This window comes from Sorex araneus, chromosome 3, assembly GCF_027595985.1.
Source record: "Sorex araneus isolate mSorAra2 chromosome 3, mSorAra2.pri, whole genome shotgun sequence".
In the NCBI taxonomy this organism is placed as follows: domain Eukaryota; kingdom Metazoa; phylum Chordata; class Mammalia; order Eulipotyphla; family Soricidae; genus Sorex; species Sorex araneus.
Window position 1 is genome coordinate 227362936 of NC_073304.1, and position 18586 is coordinate 227381521.

Below are 18586 nucleotides of genomic sequence, written 5' to 3' on the forward strand. Positions count from 1 at the left end.
ATGGGTGATATACAAATCAGTGTTTTTGTTTTGTTCTGTTTTTAAGTCTGCTTAAATTAATAAATATCCTGTGACTAAGAAAAATTTCACAAGGTTTCAGGATAAAAGATTTGCACCAGTCAGCCTTTTCCTGTATATTAGCACTGTGCAATTTGGTTTCTTTAAAAAAAAAAAAAATTTTTATAATTTAACTGAAACTTACTTAGAAAGATGTGAGGGGAGAGGATGGGAGACGTGTGTGTGCCAGAGAGAGCACGGGCCTCTCCAGGGTGGAAAAACCAAGCGAAGAAGCAGAGGCAAGTGATGCGTGTTCGAGGGAGGCCCATGTTTGAGGAGCGGAGGGGGCCCCCCTGCTCGGTGTGGAAGTCCAGCTATTAAAATCTGGGCAGGAGAAAAGTGGAATTTCCCAGAGAAAAAAGAAATTCTGAAGTGTAAATACAAAACCCAAATAGCATCTCATTGTGCAGTTTGAAAGTCAAAATATAACCTGTGCAAGAGAAGAGTGATATTTTTCAGAGAAAATTGAAATTCTGAAGTGTAAATACAAAACCCAAATAGTATATGGATTCTGTAAAACTGTCCTGCTATGTAACACTGGGGTGATTTTTAAAAAAAATTAAAATATATATGTTTTTATTTTTAAAATGTTTTAATTTTAATTGAGAAGTAAAGAATAATAAATAATGCAAACCCCACATCAAACTATTATACTTAATCCTGCTCAAAAAGTCTGGTGAAATGTACAATACCTTTATTTTATTTACTTATTTATTTTGCTTTTTGGGTCACACCTGGCGATGCACAGGGGTTACTCCTGGCTCTGCACTCAGGAATTCCTCCTGGCGGTGCTCAGGGGACCATATGGGATGCTGGGAATCGAACCCAGTTTGGTGTCGTGCAAGGCAAATGCCCTACCCGCTGTGCTATCACTCCAGCCCCTGCGTAATACCTTTAAACACTGGTGTTTTTTTTTATTAAAACATTGTTTTAATGACTTTCTGTTTGATGTAAGTTGAAAGTGTATGCAGAATGCCATTATTTTAAAAGAATGAGATATTTATCTTTTTTCTTTAATTTAAAATAGTAGCTCTATAGCACTGATGTCCTGTTGTTCATCGATTTGCCCAAGCGGGCACCAGTAACGTCTCCATTGTGAGACTTTTTGTTGCTGTTTTTGGCATATTGAATACGCCACGGGGAGCTTGCCAGGCTCTGCCATGCAGGCGGGATACTCTCGGTTGCTTGCCGGGCTCTCCGAGAGGGACAGAGGAATCAAACCCGGGTCAGCCGCATGCAAGACAAACCCCCTACCCTCTGTGCTATCGATCCCGTCTATTTAAAATAGTATCTTAAAGTATTTTAATTTCATCCTAAAAATTCTTTTTCTAATTCAGCCAACTAGAAATTCTTTCTACCTACCTTTGCCAAAGAAACAAGCACAACATACTAAGTTCGTTAAACCTACTGTATCAGTGTATCACTGTCATCCCATTGTTCACCGATTTGCTCGAGCTTGCCAGGCTCTGCCGTGCGGGGGAGACACTCTCAGTAGTTTGCCAGGCTCTCCAAGAGGGGCGGAAGAATCGAACCCTGGTCAGCTGTGTGCAAGGCATAGGTGGGGACTGGAGTGGTAGCACAGCGAGTAGTGTGTTTGCCTTGCACGCGGCCGACCCAGGTTCGATTTCCAGCATCCCATATGGTTAAACCTACTATAGATCAAAAAGCTCAACCATCTTTTCATTAGCAGTTAATCCAGAGAAAATATAAGATTGATTAGTAATAGATATGTTTAAAATAATCTGAAATGTGTGTATATGTGTGTGTGTGTTTGTACCGTTGCTTTTTTTTTTTTTTGCTTTATGGGTTACACCCAGCGATGCAGAGGGGTTACTCCTGGCTCTGCACTCAGGAAGGAATTACTCCTGGCGGTGCTCAGGGGACCCTATGGAATGCTGGGAATCGAACCCGGGTTGGCCAGCCGCATGCAAGGCAAACGCCCTACCTGCTGTGCTATCACTCCAGCCCCTGTACAGTTGCTTTTTAAGTTAAAACCAGTGTTTTGTTGTACTTTAAACTTACTTAGACACGTGACTGATGCTTGTCAGTTGATGAGTTGTAGTCAAGTTGCAGAATAAGCGCAAAAAAAAACCATTTATTTTCTATAAGTTTAATAGAATGTTGTTTCTTCTTATTAACCTTTTGCGTTTTTTTCTGATCTTTAGTTTTAAGCTTTGTGGTTTCTATCTATTCATTGCACAAAGGGCTTTTGTTGTTGTCGTTGTTAATACTACTGGTGTGTTCTGTGGTTAATAAAGAGGGACTTACTAAATTAATGCCTGGAAAAAAATAAGGATATTTATGTTGTCTATCACCAGGGACTCTGGATGATCATACCCTGTTCTTTTTCTAAGGCCATAGCAGTCACTGGTTTTGCACTTAGTCCTCACACATAAAAACTTCAGAGTGGAATTCCCGACAGCTTGTGACGGGGCTAAGCTCAGCGGTCACCTACCCAGAGGAAACGTTTCGTAGAAGATCCTGGTGAAAAGACACACCTCACCAAGCTGCTTGGCTCAGGCCTCCGGGTGCCCGACCTAAAGCAATTTACCAGCCATTGTAATTTAGCGGCATAGACAAAGAAGTTTCAAATATACTGGTTAAATTCATAGGGAATTAAGCGGGTCGATTGATGCCCTCCCACCTTGCTCACCTGGTTGCTCTATCCTGGGGAACATGGAAATCACCCAGACATGCATGGTCGAGTGGTGAGAAACGCCCGTCCACACGTGTCCTTCTCCTCTCTGCAGCCCAGTGGCTCCCCTGTGCCAACTGTCCCTTCCAGCTTCTCCCCCTTGAGATTGGTATCTGCTAGCTCCCCCCTCAAAAAAAAAAATAATAATCCTGCTCTATCTAGGCCAGAGAATCTCTGCTCTCCATAATCTAACACCTGCTTCCTATCTTTTTTTTTTGCTTTTTGGCTCACACCTGGCGATGCACAGGGGTTATTCCTGGCTCTGCACTCAGGAATTCCTCCTGGCGGTGCTCAGGGCACCCTGTGGGATGTCGAGGATCGAACCCAGGTCATCCACATGCAAAGCAAACGCCCTCCCCGCTGTGCTATCGCTCCAGCCCCTAATACCTGCTTCCTAATTTCCAACTCAGTGCCAGTAACAAGTTAGTTTGTGAGAATCACGAGGACAGGAACCGCGTAGCATGTCTGTTACGGGGTGGGGGTGAGGGAAGATGCATGTCATGAGCATCAGCTCTCACTCTGGCTTTCAGATCTAACACAGGGGCAGGAGGGGCCTGGCCTGGCTTCCTTCCCCAGGCCCACGTGGCTCCCCAGAGCACTTCTGGGAGCAGCCCCCAAGCACCATGGTGTGGTGCCAGAAAAGCAGAGATGTCCCAGGGACCCGTATCTTCCTACGCTGCGTGGGAACGTGTAGGCAGCCGGCGGACCCTTCCCTGGCGTGCAGATTGGCTCTCGATACCCACGTGCTGCACTCGCTCCACGCTTCCCGGCGTGCGAAGGGGCAGTGCTGTGGGTAATTAGGTGCCCAGGAGTTCATTCCAGGGGCCAGAGTGACAGCACCGCGAGGAGGGTGTCTGCCTCGCATATGCAGCCAATCCAGGTTCCATCCCCGGCATCCTGTTTGGTCTCCTGAGCCAGGAGTGAGCCCTGGAGCACTGCCAAGGGTGACCCAAAAGCCAAAATGGAAGAGAAAGGGAAACCAAGCGTTCAGTCCATTGCCCAGGTGGCCCGGTGGCCGAGGGACAGGCGGCTGGAGGGAGCACAGCGGGACGGGCATTGCGCCTGCACAAGGCCAGCCCGGGTCCACCCCCAGCACCCCGTTTGGTTCCCCGGCCAGGAGAGACCCCTGAGCGCAGACTGGTGTGTCCCCCCTCCACCCCCCCGTCCAACCAACCAGCCAAAAATCCTTCGTATGTTTGGAACCCAATTAGCTCTTCCTTCTGTAGCTTTCCTGTAGGTCTAAGGAATAGGAAATGGGTCGCTGTGAGGGAGAGAAGGCTGGAAGCGGGGACTCCGGTTTCCCTTCCCTGTGGGACGCTCCTGTCCCCAGGGATGACGGAGCCAACGTGCTGCATGCTCCCGCCCGGCCCCTGCCCCTGTGCCTCTCCCTGCCTTGCAGGGGTGGAACTTGGCACCGTGCGTGCAGGCAGGGCTTGGACTTGTACCCGGGAACCCTCGCTCCCGGGCCCTTTAAAAACTCCAGAGGCGGGGCCGGAGCGATAGCACAGCGGGTAGGGCGTTTGCCTTGCACGCGGCCAACCTGGGTTCGATCCCCGGCATCCCATATGGTCCCCCAAACACTGCCAGGAGTAATTCCTGAGTGCAGAGCCAGGAGTAACCCCTGAGCATCACTGGGTGTGACCCAAAAAGCAAAAAAAAAAAAAAAGAGAGAAACATTGCATTCAATAAAATTGTTTTTAAAAAAAAAAAAAAAAACTCCAGAGGCAGGCAGGTGAGTGCTCCGTGGCCCCGAGCGGAGCAGGAGCGGACACGCGGCGTGTCCTGCCATCAGTTCCCGACTAAAGGGCCAGAACAAAGCTCTGAACCCCAGCCTCCTCCACCCTGCCCACCACCGGGCTGCCTCGGGGGACTCGGTGGGGCGGGGGGCGGAGGGTCCGTGGTTACAGAGAGTGCATTTCTGGGAGTTGCTGCTGAACTCAGTGTACTCGCTGTGTACCTAGAAGGGAGGGGAGCGTGGAGGGGGGGGGCGAGAATCCCGCCACGGGGACGCGGGACGCGGGCGGCAAGAGTATGCTTCATCGATTCTAAAAGCTTTTTTCTCTTTCTTTCTTTGTTTCTTTCTTTTTCCACATAGTATGAACCCAGAGGACCTGGTCGGCCCTTGTACCAAAGAAGAATATCCTCTAGCTCAGTGCAGCCTTGTTCTGAAGAAGTGAGCCCTCCTCAAGACGGTCTTGCTCCGCGGAAAGAGCTTCAGGACCACGAGAACCCGCCTCCCTTCAGCTTCTCATCCCCAGAGTCCTGGGCCAACACCACCTCATCTTCCCCCTACCAGAACATTCCGTGCAATGGAGCTAGCAGGGCGGCTCAGCCCAGAGAGTTGATAGGTAAGACCAGAGCTGGGAGGTAGAGGGAATGGCACCTTCAACCACCCAGCTCCTGGCTATTGGTGCAGGTCCCCCTCCCCCCCCTTCTCCTCCTCCTCCCCGCCCCTCCCCCCTCCCCCTTCTCCTCCCCCCCTCCTCCCTCCTCTCTCTCCTCCCTTCTCCTTCTTCTTTCTCCTCCTTTCTTCTTCATCTTTCTTCTTCTTCCGTCCCTGCCCATCTGTATTATCCTGGAGCACGAGTCAGTGCTCACAGTTCTGCAGATGAGCCTTGGAAGTGATTGATGCCGTATTTACAGACGGTGCGCTCTCCCCGCGGTTGGAAATGGATTCTTTTGATCTGGGAGAAGTCATGGGATTAAAAACCTTTCTAGGGGCCAGGGAGATGGTGATGATGATGATGACAGTGAAGACCATGATGGCTCAAAGGGTTGGAGCGTGGGCTTTGTCTGTTCTATCTCCCCCCCCCCAACACACACACACACACACACACACACACACACACACTAGGAATAACCCTTTGCACCACCACCACCCCACAAAAAAAAAAACTATTTCTAAATAGATCAAATTCCCTTTGCTTGGGACAGTTTGCCTTTTCTGTATTTTTTTTTTTTCCTGCAGGGCCAGAGGTGAGTCATGAGAACAATAGTAGGTTTTTTTGTTGGTCTTTTTTTTTAGAATTTATTGCCAGCAAAACTGTTGACACTTTTCCATGTGATAAGAGTTCAGCGTAAGATAAAGCAATAAAGATAAAGGCTTTTGAGTTTTAGGAATGCTGTGTTTGTTTCTCATTTTCTAATCAACTGAGAAATGTAAGGCCTCGGAAGAAGAGGCTGGCATAGAAGAGCATGGCTTTGAAGAGTTGAAAGGCTCTCGCGTCACGGGAAATCTAAAACGTTCCTCTGTCGCCTTGAATGCACTTTTATCTTTGTTCTGCCCTCCCCCCCCCCTTTTTTTTTTCAATGTGGAATATAAAAGAAGAATAATATTATTTGAGTTCTCAGATCCGAAACCCTCTCTTGTGGACGATAAATGTTGATCTCTGAGAGCAGGCCTGGCATCTCTGGCGAATTTCTGCCCTGGTGGTAGCAACCTTTGTTGGAAATTAATTTTTTCATCTTCCGAATGTGAATCCAGTGCTCTGGAACACTGACTGTGTGCGGACACGCGTCTTTTTAGAGCAGTAGCTTCGGAAGGGACACACGTGAGAGAGAGGATGGGCTGGCTTCTGGCCAGAAACATGGTCATTTTTGTTTTGTTTTTTGCCTTTTGGGTCACACCCAGCGATGCTCAGGGGTTACTCCTGGCTCTGCACTCAGGAATTACTCCTGGCGGTGCTTGGGGGACCATATGGGATGCCGGGGATTGAACCCGGGTCGGCTGCGTGCAAGGCAAACACCCTCCCCGCTGTGCTATCTCTCCGGCCCCAGAAAGATGGTCATTTTAACCTGCAGGTGTTCCTCACGCCTGCCCCGAGTAGGCTCCTGTGTCTTGCCTGTGGTCTCTGTCAAATCCCTGTTGCTAATTATTACTCCTGTGTGTATTTTGCGCCCGGTCCTGTGTTCCGTGCAGGGCTAGGAAGCCCTGAGGGCTGCCAGGGCTGGGATTCTCTCTGATGCGTTCTGGGCAGGTGCCTTACCACCGCCTCCCTGTCAGATGACTGTATTTCTTAAGAAGCATCTAAGTTAAAACCAGCAATGAAACGTTGCTTTGTTGTTATTTATTTCTAAAATATCATTATTTTTTCCTCCTCTGGGGAGGGAGGGAGGTAGAGCAGTGCTCAGTGCCAAGCGGTACTCAGGGCTTTTTCCTGGCTCAGTGCTTAGGGAGTACTCCTAGCAGTGCTGGGGATCGAACCTGGATCGACCAGGTCCAAAACAAGATCTGTACCGGGTGTACTCTCTCTCTCTCTCTGCCTGCCCTCATCTAATTTTTAAGGCATTTTATTTTACATTTAAAAAAATACTTAGTTTTGGAAATCTCTCCGTAGCACAGCGGGTAGGGCGTTTGCCTTGCACGTGGCCGACTGGGTTTGATTCCTCCGTCCCTCTCGGAGAGCCCGGCAAGCTACTGAGAGTATCCCGCCTTCGGGGCAGAGCCTGGCAAGCTCCCCGTGGCATATTCGATATGCCAAAAACAGTAACAAGTCTCACAATGGAGACGTTACTGGTGCCCACTGGAGCAAATCCATGAGCAACGGGATGACAGTGATACAGTGATTTTGGTTTTTGAACCACACCTAGCAATGTTTAGGACTGCTCCCAGCCCAGCATTTGGGGACCGTGTGGCACCAGGGGTTGAATCCAGGCTCCCTGCGTGCAAAGCCAGGCAGCCCACAGCGCTTTGGGCAATCTCTCCAGCATCCCCACCGAAGTTTAGGACAGCTCTTAGCCAAAATCAGTAAAAATACAACCTGAATTAATAAGGTGCAGAATTCCTGAATGAGTACCCCCGAACATGAGTCATTTACGGTATCTTTTCCCCAGCTACGAAATTAGTATTTCCTTCTTAGCTTGGAGACACATTGTAGTACCCTGTTGTGCTCAGATGAAAAACACAGGGGGATTTGTACATAAACACCAGTCATCAGAGAAATGCAGATTGACCATTAGCAAGATCCTGATTTATAAAAAGAGTTAACAACTCCAGTCTCGGGCTTGGGGAGGGAAAGGGGCAAACGTCCTCCATGGGTGTGACTCGACCCTGTCTTCCTGCAAGGACGTTGGACCCCTGACCGGCGTCTTCCATTGGGCAGCACCCAGGGACCCGGCCATTATTCTTCTAGACATTTGTCCTTAGGGAACAGTCAGGAACATAAAAGATTTTTCTGTAACAACATCATAGTCTACAGAAGTCAAAAATGATAACCCAAATCTAAAGTGAAGAGTCATCTAAATGACTTAGAACGCTTTCTGCAGGAAATGTCAGGAAAACAAAAATATACCGAGGCCTGTTACGCGGGATATAAATGACTGGTTTCTCTTTTTCCTTTTTTACCTTCTTGTCACCTCTCAGTTATTCTAGATGAACATGCACTCTGATTATAATCCAAACATGGGGTTCATTAAATGCTTAAGAGATCGGAAGCAGAAGCAGCGCGAAAGCCGCCTGCGGTGCTGCTGGCCATGTGACTAGGAGGCGGGGTTCTAGAAAGTTCTAGAAGGACCAGGGAAGGGCCAGAGAGATAGGATGGGTTAAGGCGCTTGCCTGGAGCACTGCCTACCCAGGTTTGTCCCCGTGGAGCACTACCAGGCGGGGACCAAAACCCAGAGGGGGGAGAGGAGGAGAGAGGAAAGAAGGACTCTGGCTTGGAAATTTTTCTCTCCTCCCCAGTGCTGGGGGCCAACCCCAGGGCATCCTCGGCCCGGGGCAAGTGCTCTGCTGAGCTATACCCTCGGGCCACAGGCTTATTTTTCTGTTCCGGGGTATCTCTCCTGGCAGTGCCTGGGGGATCTGGTCCCGAGGCTCAGAACTGGGCCTCCTGCATGCACTTAACAAACCCCGAGCTCGGGACTCTCTCCACCCCTAAAGTTAGGTTTTGGGTCTTTGTTTTCTTGGCGGGGGTGCGGGAGGAGGTTCGGGGGCTCTACTCCGGCTCACCCCTCACCCTGCGCTCAGGGATCCTTCCTGTCCGCGGTGCCGGGGTTGGATCTGGGCCCAGGACCTGCCGGCCCGTGCCTGCCCACTCCAGGCGGAACCCCGGGCTTTGCTTGTCCTGTGTAAGCGCTCGGGTCTGCAGAGCTCATTCCGCCCCGCGGCCCGAGAAGTGGACTCGGCCCTTCCCTCGGCGAGCCCCAGCGTCTGTCCCACGCGATGTCGGGGTGCCCCCGGGGCTGGCCGACACCCCCCCCCCAACATCCAACCCGTGTCCCTGTTCTCTGCTTTGTAGCTCCGCCCAAGACTGTCACCCCCGCCGAGGACCCGCTGAAGCCCGAGACGCTGGACGTGGCCAGTCCCTTCAACTATAACGTGCTGCAGCGCCTCGGCCAGTTCCCCCCGCTCATGCCCCACAAGCAGCTGGCGGAGTCGGCGGCCGGCAGCAGCCCGCACAGCGCCGCGCCCGGCAAGCCGGCCATGTCCTACGCCAGCGCCCTGCGCGCGCCCCCCAAGCCGCGGCCCCCGCCCGAGCAGGCCAAGAAGGGCAGCGACCCGCTGGCCCTGTTCCAGGAACTCAGCCTGGGCAGCGCGTCGGGCGGCAGCGGCTTTTACTCCTATTTTAAATGATCACTTCTTTTCTCTCCTCTCCTCTTCTCTTCTTTTTTTCTCTCTTTTTTTTTTCCTCTCTCTCTTTTTTTTTTTTTTCTGTGCCAGGGTGAATGATTTCATTTCTGTTAGTCTCCATAGGATTAAGATAGCTGGACCTCACTGTAGATGCGCCTTCTCCCCCCTTGGTTTTCATACGACATCTCTTTCTCACTTAATTGCTTCGCTGCTAGTCTCGCAACTAATTTTTTTAAGAGGATATTCCATTATTTTGCATTTTCAACGTGATGGAATTTTGACAGCTTTTATGTAGAATAAAAAAAAATATTTTTCAATTTGTGTATTGTTACCTATGTTTGCATCAAGCTAGCAGCTAAGAGGTTAATTGCGCAACTATGAAAAAGAAAAAAAAAAAACAAGAAAAAAGTTTGTCTAAAATGTATTTAAAAAGAAAAAAAAAACTGTAAGTAGCATTTACATTTATTCAATAATATTACCATTCGCTGGGTTTCTGTACCAGAAATGGCCAGTTGATGTACAAATGTATGTTATTTTTGCTTAAAATTCATTTAAAGATTTTTTTTTTAAATAAAGGGGCGGCATCTTCTAAATACTTTCAGTTTTATCAGCTGTTATTTTTGGTGACAGGATGCTGCATTCTAAAACTTGTAGTTTTAGACCAAGTGTGACGTCCTGGAGGTCACTCACCTTGTTGCTTTGGGACAAGCTCTACATGCAGCTTGTTTTCAACAGTAATTTGATAGTGTTTCTTTCTTTTTCTTCTTCTTATTTTATTATTTTTTTTTTAAAACAAATCATGAAGCTGAAAAACTTTTAGGATTGTTGGTGCTTAGTAGACTTGATAACTATTTTAAAACTGCGTGAATTTAGTAAAATCCTTCCCCTCCCCTCACTATGCATGTATAAATGTTTGTAATCTGGCTTTTACCCACCCCCCACCCCCTCCAGTGGTATAAAGAATCGTGCCGCTTTAAAGATTTTTTTTTTTTATTTTCCCCCTCCTCCGGTATAGTTTTGGTACCTGATTTGATGTTTACATTAAAATGTGACATTATCCATGACAGTTCACATATTTTGCTAACTTTTTGTTAGAGGAACATGATTAATTCTGAAGAAAAAGAATGTCAAAATCTATTTAAATCTGGGGCAAAAAAAAAAAAATCTTCCCTTGTTTTGATGTCTTGATTCCTCTAAAACAACCCCACTGAACTTGTACGAAACATCCAATGTCGATGGCTCTCAGCTCTTCTGTGGTCTAAGAATGGTTTCAAATGGACCTTGGTGAAATCCTAGCGGTCAGGATTTACCCTCTTTAAAATCACCGCGTAGTCTCGTAACTGTTTGGAAACGATTCTCGTCCGTGCTGCCCCCCTTCCCCCCCCCCCATCTAGCAATACTACTCTCCTGCTTCCGAGAGATCTGGAAACGACACGGCCTCGAATAAAGTCAGGCTGTGTCTGTGCACTCGGGGGGGCCTGGCGTTCTGTCCAGCCGCGTCTTCCTGGAGGGCCGAGCTGGCATCCGTCTTCCTGGGCTCACTTGTCCCAAGGGCTCAGGGGGAACTGGGCTCCGGAACAGCCACTGGAGACTCTGAGCGGGGTTTCTTCGGGACTGGCCGGCTCTGGGCCTCGGGGACCCTCCCTCCATACCGCTCAGCTGATAAGGCCCTGAGCTCCAAGTCGGCTCTGGGGCCAGAGCAGATGGGGCTCAGATCCCAGTTGGCACGGCTGGGCCCCAGGTCCCTTCCCCGGGGTGACAGCCCTGATAACACACTTCCCCCTTTCACTCGGCCGAGTCACCAGGGAAAAAAAGTAGCATTGCTGGCCGTCAAGCTGGGTCTCCCCCCATTTCTGTGACCAAACTCCAGGGCATGTAGCTCAAGTGTCAACGAGGCCTTCCCCCGTCGGGGGGGCTGTCTCTGCAAGCATACTTCTCTCCCCCAAGACTCGGCCTCTCGCCCTGGAAGTCCACAGGACTACGCCACGGGCTGGGTGCACATTCAAAAAACTTTCTCGATCCTCTGAAGACGGAACTGTCCTCTCTCTTTCACTTCCCCTTTGATGAAGTCATTGCCTGAGTTACCTGCTTCTTATACTTGAACCTTTAAAAAAAATTAGTTTTTGAAGTTATTTATATTGAAAGAGGTCCTAAGCCTCCCCCACCCCCCACCCCCCGATAGAAATGTGTCGGCGTTTGAGACACGACTGCGTATGGAATCTTGAGTGAGTGTGACATCTCCCTGTCCCGTGCAGTTAATTATTGGAAACAGAACATCGGAGCTTCTTACAGGTCCCTCTGTCATTCTGCAGCCGATCAGGATGGGTGTTTCCATCTGGGCTTCCATCAGAATTGGGCGGGCGCGTGTTTGCATCTCTAACAAGCGTACCCTCTGTCTCAGAATTGCTTCCCCCCGTGTTTTTAACCTTCCTGACATCTGTTACGGCTGCCTGAAATCTTGTCACTGTGTTTGGAGCACATGGTACTACAAGACCCTGCAGCTTTCTGCTCTCTGAGGCGGGGCTTCCGTTCAAGCTGCCTGGGGGTCCTGGAGTGGCCCGAGCCAATTCCCCACATATCAGACTTCCAGAATAACGTTTCTCCTCTCCGAGGCTCAACCTCAGAGTCAGGGTGCGACTGGGTCTCTTGGTGAACTGTTAGCTCTTGGATAACACCAAGTACCACCACCTTCCTTCCCTCCCAGAACAGATTTCTTCTAAGTGAGGTTAATTGTTCCTGGGATGTCTTTCCCCCTTCTTTGTTCTTTCTCTCCCTCTGACGTTTGCTTTTTCTTGCCAGCACGAATTTTTTATTCATTTCTCTTTTTTAATTTCAGTGCTCACTGAAGATTTTCCTTTGCACCTGAAATTCTTTGTGTGCGTGTGTGCGTGTGTGTGTGTGTGTGTGTGTTAGAATTTGTAACGTGTACATGTTAATTTTTGAGTCCTCATCTAAAAATGGATTTTTGTTCAGCTCCGAGGAGCTTTATTCAGTGGTGCCAGGGATGTGCCCTGTGCCTGCTTTAAAGGTCTGGGTTGCCCTTTTGGTATCTGCTTCTCCAAATTGTTACTGGTTGTGCTTGGTTTTTGATAAATCAGTAGTTAATCATTGACCGCATAAGCTAACATGACCTTCAGTTTCCTTTCCGTGGACAGAGAGTCTCTGTCGGTCGCTTTGTCTGTGTGACATAATCAGCAGGGTTGCGTGGGGGTTCGCATAAGAGATTTCTAGATTAAGTTCAGGTTGGGTGTAAATATCAACTGGTCTTTTTCCATTCAGAGAACTGCAGAATAAGTCATTTCAACAGAATTCCCACTGAATAAGCATTACCTAATGCGACAGAGCCATCTCCAAGACCTATTTGTGAACCTAGTTTCCTTGTTTATGGAGGCTTTGAAGTTGCTGAGAAAGCGAACTGAATTTCCTAACATTGAGACGTAGGCGTGTCTTGCTCTAGTGTAGTTAATTTTACATGTTTAATGGGTTTCATGTATATACAGCTCAAGAGCCAAGCTATAAATAAGACACGAAATGTTTCTCTAGCCACCTTGGCCAAGAGCCCAGGTGTGAAAAAGCAATTTCAAAATTTTAGATTTCAAATATTGTTACTCAGAAAATGAGATGTACTGCAATAGACATTTAAAGAGAGATAGCCTGATATTCCTAGATAGCATTGTTTCATATTGGAGTTGTATTAAAAACAGAATCCCAGGAAAAGCCTATACAAATAAACATTAAAACTTTAATTATACCAACAGGTACAAATTGCTGCTTTAGAATGGTAGTTAGGCTATCATCTATTTACCCCCCCTTGTTCCTCAAGGGTAGTAATTTGTCTTTTTATTTTTTGACTTATGAGCCATTATTTCTTGCTGACCCTTAGCGTATGAAGACCCGCTGTTTGTGCCACTGCCTCGAAGTAGATGTCTTCATGGTGTCATTCTGTCATTCCCTCTTTGCCATCTGATCCGTAGACTCCCTAGCAATTACAAATAATGGATAATGTCCTATAATTTCTCATTCAAAACATCCCCTAGTGATGTCCATCACGTATTCTAAAGGCATCGTGAAAGCGCCAGTGGCACACTAGTCTTCAAAGCGCTCATTCTATTAGCTTCTCGATTTCCCCATCCACTTGCGGTCAGATATTTATTTGCCAAGGCTTTAATTGTAAAACTGCTCAGTTCACACTGGTCCTACCTGTTCAATTAGCATTTACCAGGTCACTGTTACGAGGAGTGACTCTTACTAACATTTAACATAAGTGAGTTAGAAACTGGCAGCGTTAGTACTCTAAAATATCAGATTAAACAGTAAAAGTGGAAAACAGTAAACCGGGCCTAATGTTGAAAAGCTCGATTGATTAGAATAACCTGCTTTGGCAGACACCTTAAAGAGACAGTCACAGGAGTTTCTAAAATCTGCAGGGGAAGGTAGGTAACAGAAGGACCTAGGCTTAATGATGTGAGCTGTGGTTAAGGCCTAAACCCACAAACACACAAAGAGCCAGAAGCTTTTTTAAAAACTGGAGTATTAAGAAAAAAAAAACTAAAAAAAAAAAAGCAGAGACATTCATGCACTTCTAGTTTCAGACTATTAGGCCAGATTTTATTTGCAATTTGTTCGACAGAGATTTTTATTTTGATACAGATATTAAGCGTAAAGCATAGTAAGTTTTATATAATTCTATGAGTTCATGGAAATGATATTAGGGAATCTTCATTATGTTCTTGGGGGGGAGTCTTTGGCGATTTCACACCTCTGAGAGGAGGTCTCGTCTCTCTGCCCTTTATTTTTGCATACTAGCATGTGACTGCCTGCCTTAGAATTATGTATAAGAGGGAAAAATCAATATTACTATTTTCCAAGATTCGATTCTTTCAAAAACAGATTTTTTTTTCCCCCATTCATACTTTTCCTGAGTTCGAAAAGGGAAAGGGGTGGTAAGTTGCGTAGATTCCAACAGAAGTTCTAGGGAGGATGTGTTGAAAAAAAAAAAAATCTGCCCCGTCGGAAGGTTTTTCAGACTCTGAGTGGGTAGAGCGATGGCGCTCAGCCAGGTTCGGGTGAACTTGGCAAATACGGGGGTCGGTGTGAGCGTCCGGGAGGGGGCGGGAGACAGGCCCTGGGCAGACCCAGTGAACCTCCAGGCTCAGCGCGTGGGGCTGGTCCCCTTGCCGCCGTTGGAGGTCCCTCCCACACAGGGAGATGCTCTGGTGGTCTTGCAGCCCCCCAGTTCCTGCCAGGAACTGCTCTTAGCGGTGTTCTCACGAGCTCCGTGGATGATCACTGCCCATCCCCCCACCCCACCCCTTACACACACACACACACACACACACACACACACACACACACACACCCGGGCTCATCTCCCCCCATCCCACCCCACCCCCTCCGGGCTTCAGGGCCACGAGGGGGGGAGCCAGGCTCTCTTTCCCTCCGGGATGCTTTGGCCTGTGAGTGCAGGGAAGCATCTGTTGGCAGTGCTCGGGGCCCATCTCTTGCTCGCCCTCCTTGCAAAGACGGGCCCGGTGGAAGGAAGCCATTGGCGCCCCGGGAATGTACTCAGAGGCCTGGGACCCGACCCTCGAGGGTTCCGGGACCGAACCCTCGAATAATGTAGTCCCAGTTGTGGGGGGCCGGGGGTGGGGTGTGAAATAGGATTTGCTTTCCAAATGATGCTTTTCTCAGGTTCACAGTTCCTCCGGGTTCGGAGCCACACCAGGAGGCGCTGGGGGCCCCTGGCGGGTGGTGTGTGGCAGGAAGGGTAGTTCTCTCTGCTCGCGTGGCTGCCTTGGGGACAGCTTGGTCCTCTCCGTCTGCGAGGCCGTCCGGCGGGGGCGGGCGGGGATCTCCCCGGCGTGTGATTCATAGGCCACAGGTGCTCGTGCCAGTTCTTTCTGAGAAGGCCGAGACACGGGCCCTGTCCCCAGGCTGGGGCGGCCTCGGGTTCGAATCCCCTGGTACTCCAATCTGTCGGAGATGGTGGAGGATGAATGACGGGTGGCAGGGCCGCGGGGGCAGGCAGTTGTGGAAGACGCGGCTTTGGAATTCTTGGGCCTCGGCACTCCCTGCGGGGCAGGCCCGGGAGCATGGGGCGAGGTGGGGGTGCCGTCCTGTCGTTGTGCGGCTCGGGGACGGGGGTCCCCCGCTCAGGGCCGCTCCCAGCGAGCTCGGGGGCACACGGACGCTTTGCATTGCGGGACGCCTCCTGGGCGCAGCCCGCTCTCTCTCCCTGGCCTCGCGCCACCCCTCCCCACAAGAGTGCTTCTCCCTGTACCCCCCAGTCTGACGTTGTACTGTATCCGCTTCCTGTGCCAGTCAGCTGACCTGATACTTGGAAGCCCGGGGAAGGAGCCGCGGCTCCTCATTGTTACCCTGGGCCAACGCACCCGTGAAAAATACCTCTAAGCCATAAAGGTAACGGGGTTTGCATGGACGGATGGGGCCCGTCGTTGAGTGACACAGGTGGCTGGTGTGTCTTTTGATGCTTCATACATCACGGTTCTTACCTGACCCGGGCAGGCTGCCGACTCCCATCACATCAGTCACGTCTGAATCGCCCGTTCAGACAGGGTCTGACTCTGACACGTCTTCCATCGGCGGCTCCGGAAAGCCGGGCTCCCCCCCTCCCTGCCTCTCCGAAGGCCCCCCTTCCCCGCCCCCCCCATATGGTCACCTAAAATTTATGCAAAATGGCAACAAGTGTGTTTCGTTTGTGTGTGTGTGCGTGTTTGTTTGAAGTCCGTGACCCCTCCCCTGGGAAGACCGAACACCTAGAGTTTATCCTTCACCGTGAGAAATGATTTTGTACCATAAAACCACCCTAAGAGCCACTCTAGGGTTTTTAGGGCGTGGTTTGTTTGTTTGGGTTGTTTTTTTTTTTTGGTCTTTTTTTTTTTCCTTTTCTTTTGAAATTTAGTTTTGGAATGACTGTAGATAACTTCGGTCCCTTAGAACTAGTTTTGTTTGGGGCTCTACAGTTCTTACATTGTGATCATTGTTTCAGTGAAGTTCTTTTGTTTTTCAGAGATTCATGGTAACACAAAATGTATTTTACTGCTACAACTAAAATGTATTTATAATAAAAATGCCTTTTAATAATTTGGCCTCGCTTCTTGTGTGTGCCTCATGGTTGCTGCCTTTCCCGTTTCCGCCCTGAGGTCGGGACCCGGAGGAGATTTATGGGAAAGGGCTCCTGTTTATGGGTAACACTGTGACGGCATTTCCAGAAATTTCTAGCTTGCCTACACAGATGTCGGCAGCCGCGAGGGCCCAAAGGCCCCAGATATTCTCTCTGAGCCTGTAAAGATCTTTGGCGGGTGAGGAAATGGGCCCTTTGCAATTGTCGTTCAACACAGGTCTTCAAAAAATATGGATGCGGGCACTGGTAAGGCCTCCCGGGTCAGAAGCTCTTCAGGGCTCATAAACCTGCTTAGAGTATTTGGCTCCGCAGGGGGGCATTCAGCCACTCCCGCCCAGCCCGCCCCGTCTCCTCGGCCCCCAGAGGCTGGTGTGCAGAGAATCGCCCAGACCCAGGCCCTGGTGTCTGTGGGAGAAATGACCCTCCCTGCATCTGCCAGGGGGGGACGTGGGGCCCCCACCCCCTTGCAGGTCCCAGGAGGTGCCATGCGCCCTTTCTCTTGTGCTGGACATCCTGATGACACGCCACCGTAAGCCCAACCAAGCCATCGCACTTGTGCTTGGAAATGTAAGTACCCGGGAACATCCCCCTGCCCCAGGGAGCACTTGCCAGGGGTTCTCTTCGCAGCGACTCCGTTTGCAGACGAGGCATCCAGCTTTCTCGGAGTCACTCGGTTTGGGAATGGAGAGCGTTTCCTCAGAGAGGCCAAGAGCTATGGTTCAGCGGGTTTAACCCCAGGGCCCTGATGGCTGGAAGCAACCCCCACCTCAAACAAGGCCAGGAGTGACCCAGCACTGCCGGGTCTAGCCCCCGCCTCTCCCCCAATACTTTGCAAACAGCAGGTTGGAGAGGGCTCCTCAGGGCCGCTCTTTTTTTTTGGGGGGGGGGGCACACCCGGCGATGCACAGGGGCTCCTCCTGACTCTGCACTCAGGAATTACTCCTGGCGGTGCTCGGGGGAACCTATGGGATGCCAGGAATCGAACCCCGGGTCAGCCACTTACCCACTGTGCTATCACTGCAATCCCTTAGGACCAGGCTGCCCTGGGGGGTGGGGGGGCTGCACCACAGACTCCCAGGGGGCCGGCTGGCGCTTGCAGAAGCGTTTCTCTGAGAAGGGTATTAGCATGAAGGTGGTGGGAAGATGTCATTCAAACTGCCAGGTGGGAACTTGTTATCTCAGAGGTGGGGCGTGCAAGTGGAAATGCGAACCCTGGGAGGGACAGCCATGTGTCCTGAGTGTGGCTCGGCCAAACCCCTGCCTCGCCTCCCCCCACCCCTTGATCTCGGCTTAGCAGATGAAATAGGCGATGCTGCTTCCGCCCCGGGGGGGGGGGGGGGGGGGGCGGGCTTGTTCGAGCAGGCCAGCAGGAGTCCTCCCTTCCCTCTCGGAGCACGGGGCTGGGTCCTCGCGAGAGCAGACCCTCTCCTCTCCTCTCCTCTCCTCTCCTTCCCTCCCCTCCCCTCTCCCCTCTCTCCTCTCCCCTCCCCTCCCCTCCCCTCCCCTCTCCTCCCCTCCCCTCTCCTCTCCTCCCCTGTCCTCCCCTCCCCTCTCCTCTCCTCCTTCCCTCCTCTCCCCTCTCCCCTCTCTCCTCTCCCCTCCCCTCCCCTCCCCTCTCTCCCCCTCCTCTCCTCTCCTCTCCTCTCCTCTTCTCTCCTCCCTGGGTGCTTCCCGCTAACATTCTGAAATTCTTCCCTGGGACTCTGGAGGTGCCCCCAGCCTCACGTCTCACCCCTGCACTTTGCACCTGGCAGACCCATCACTCAGGCCTTCCGAGAAGGTGCCCCCTGTGGGCCCCCCACTCCCCCCGCCCCCAGCCCTCAGATTCCAACCTCCAGTCTGCCTGGGGGCGGGGGGCGGTGTCTGCTCATTATTCAAGACTCAATTCCACCTTCCCCACTCCACAGCCAGGACCGGTTGCCCCCCACGTCCACGCCCCCTTCTCGGTGGCTATGATTCAACCTTCCACCTCCGTCACCAGCTTGTCTCTTGTTCTGAGGAGCTTGTGAGCTGCCAGGCAGCAGAGGCGGAGGCCCCGCGCCTTTGATTCCTGCAGGCCTCTGCCCAGAGCTGGCTCATAGCGTCCACACGGGAGATGACCTTAAAGCACGCCCCTCTCCCC

At 50.5% G+C, this 18586-nt stretch overlaps 1 protein-coding gene across 3 annotated transcripts in view; it reads left to right on the top strand.

Annotated features, from left to right (window-relative positions):
• HELZ (helicase with zinc finger) overlaps positions 1-16428 on the top strand; it is a 180975-nt gene extending 164547 nt beyond the window's left edge. For all 3 annotated transcript variants that reach the window (XM_055130350.1, XM_055130351.1, XM_055130352.1), the window contains 2 exons: positions 4848-5100; positions 8989-16428. In XM_055130350.1, the coding sequence (XP_054986325.1) occupies positions 4848-5100; positions 8989-9323 (588 nt within the window). In that variant the 3' untranslated portion in view covers positions 9324-16428. The remainder of the gene's footprint in view (positions 1-4847; positions 5101-8988) is intronic.
• Positions 16429-18586: the final 2158 nt, after the last annotated feature.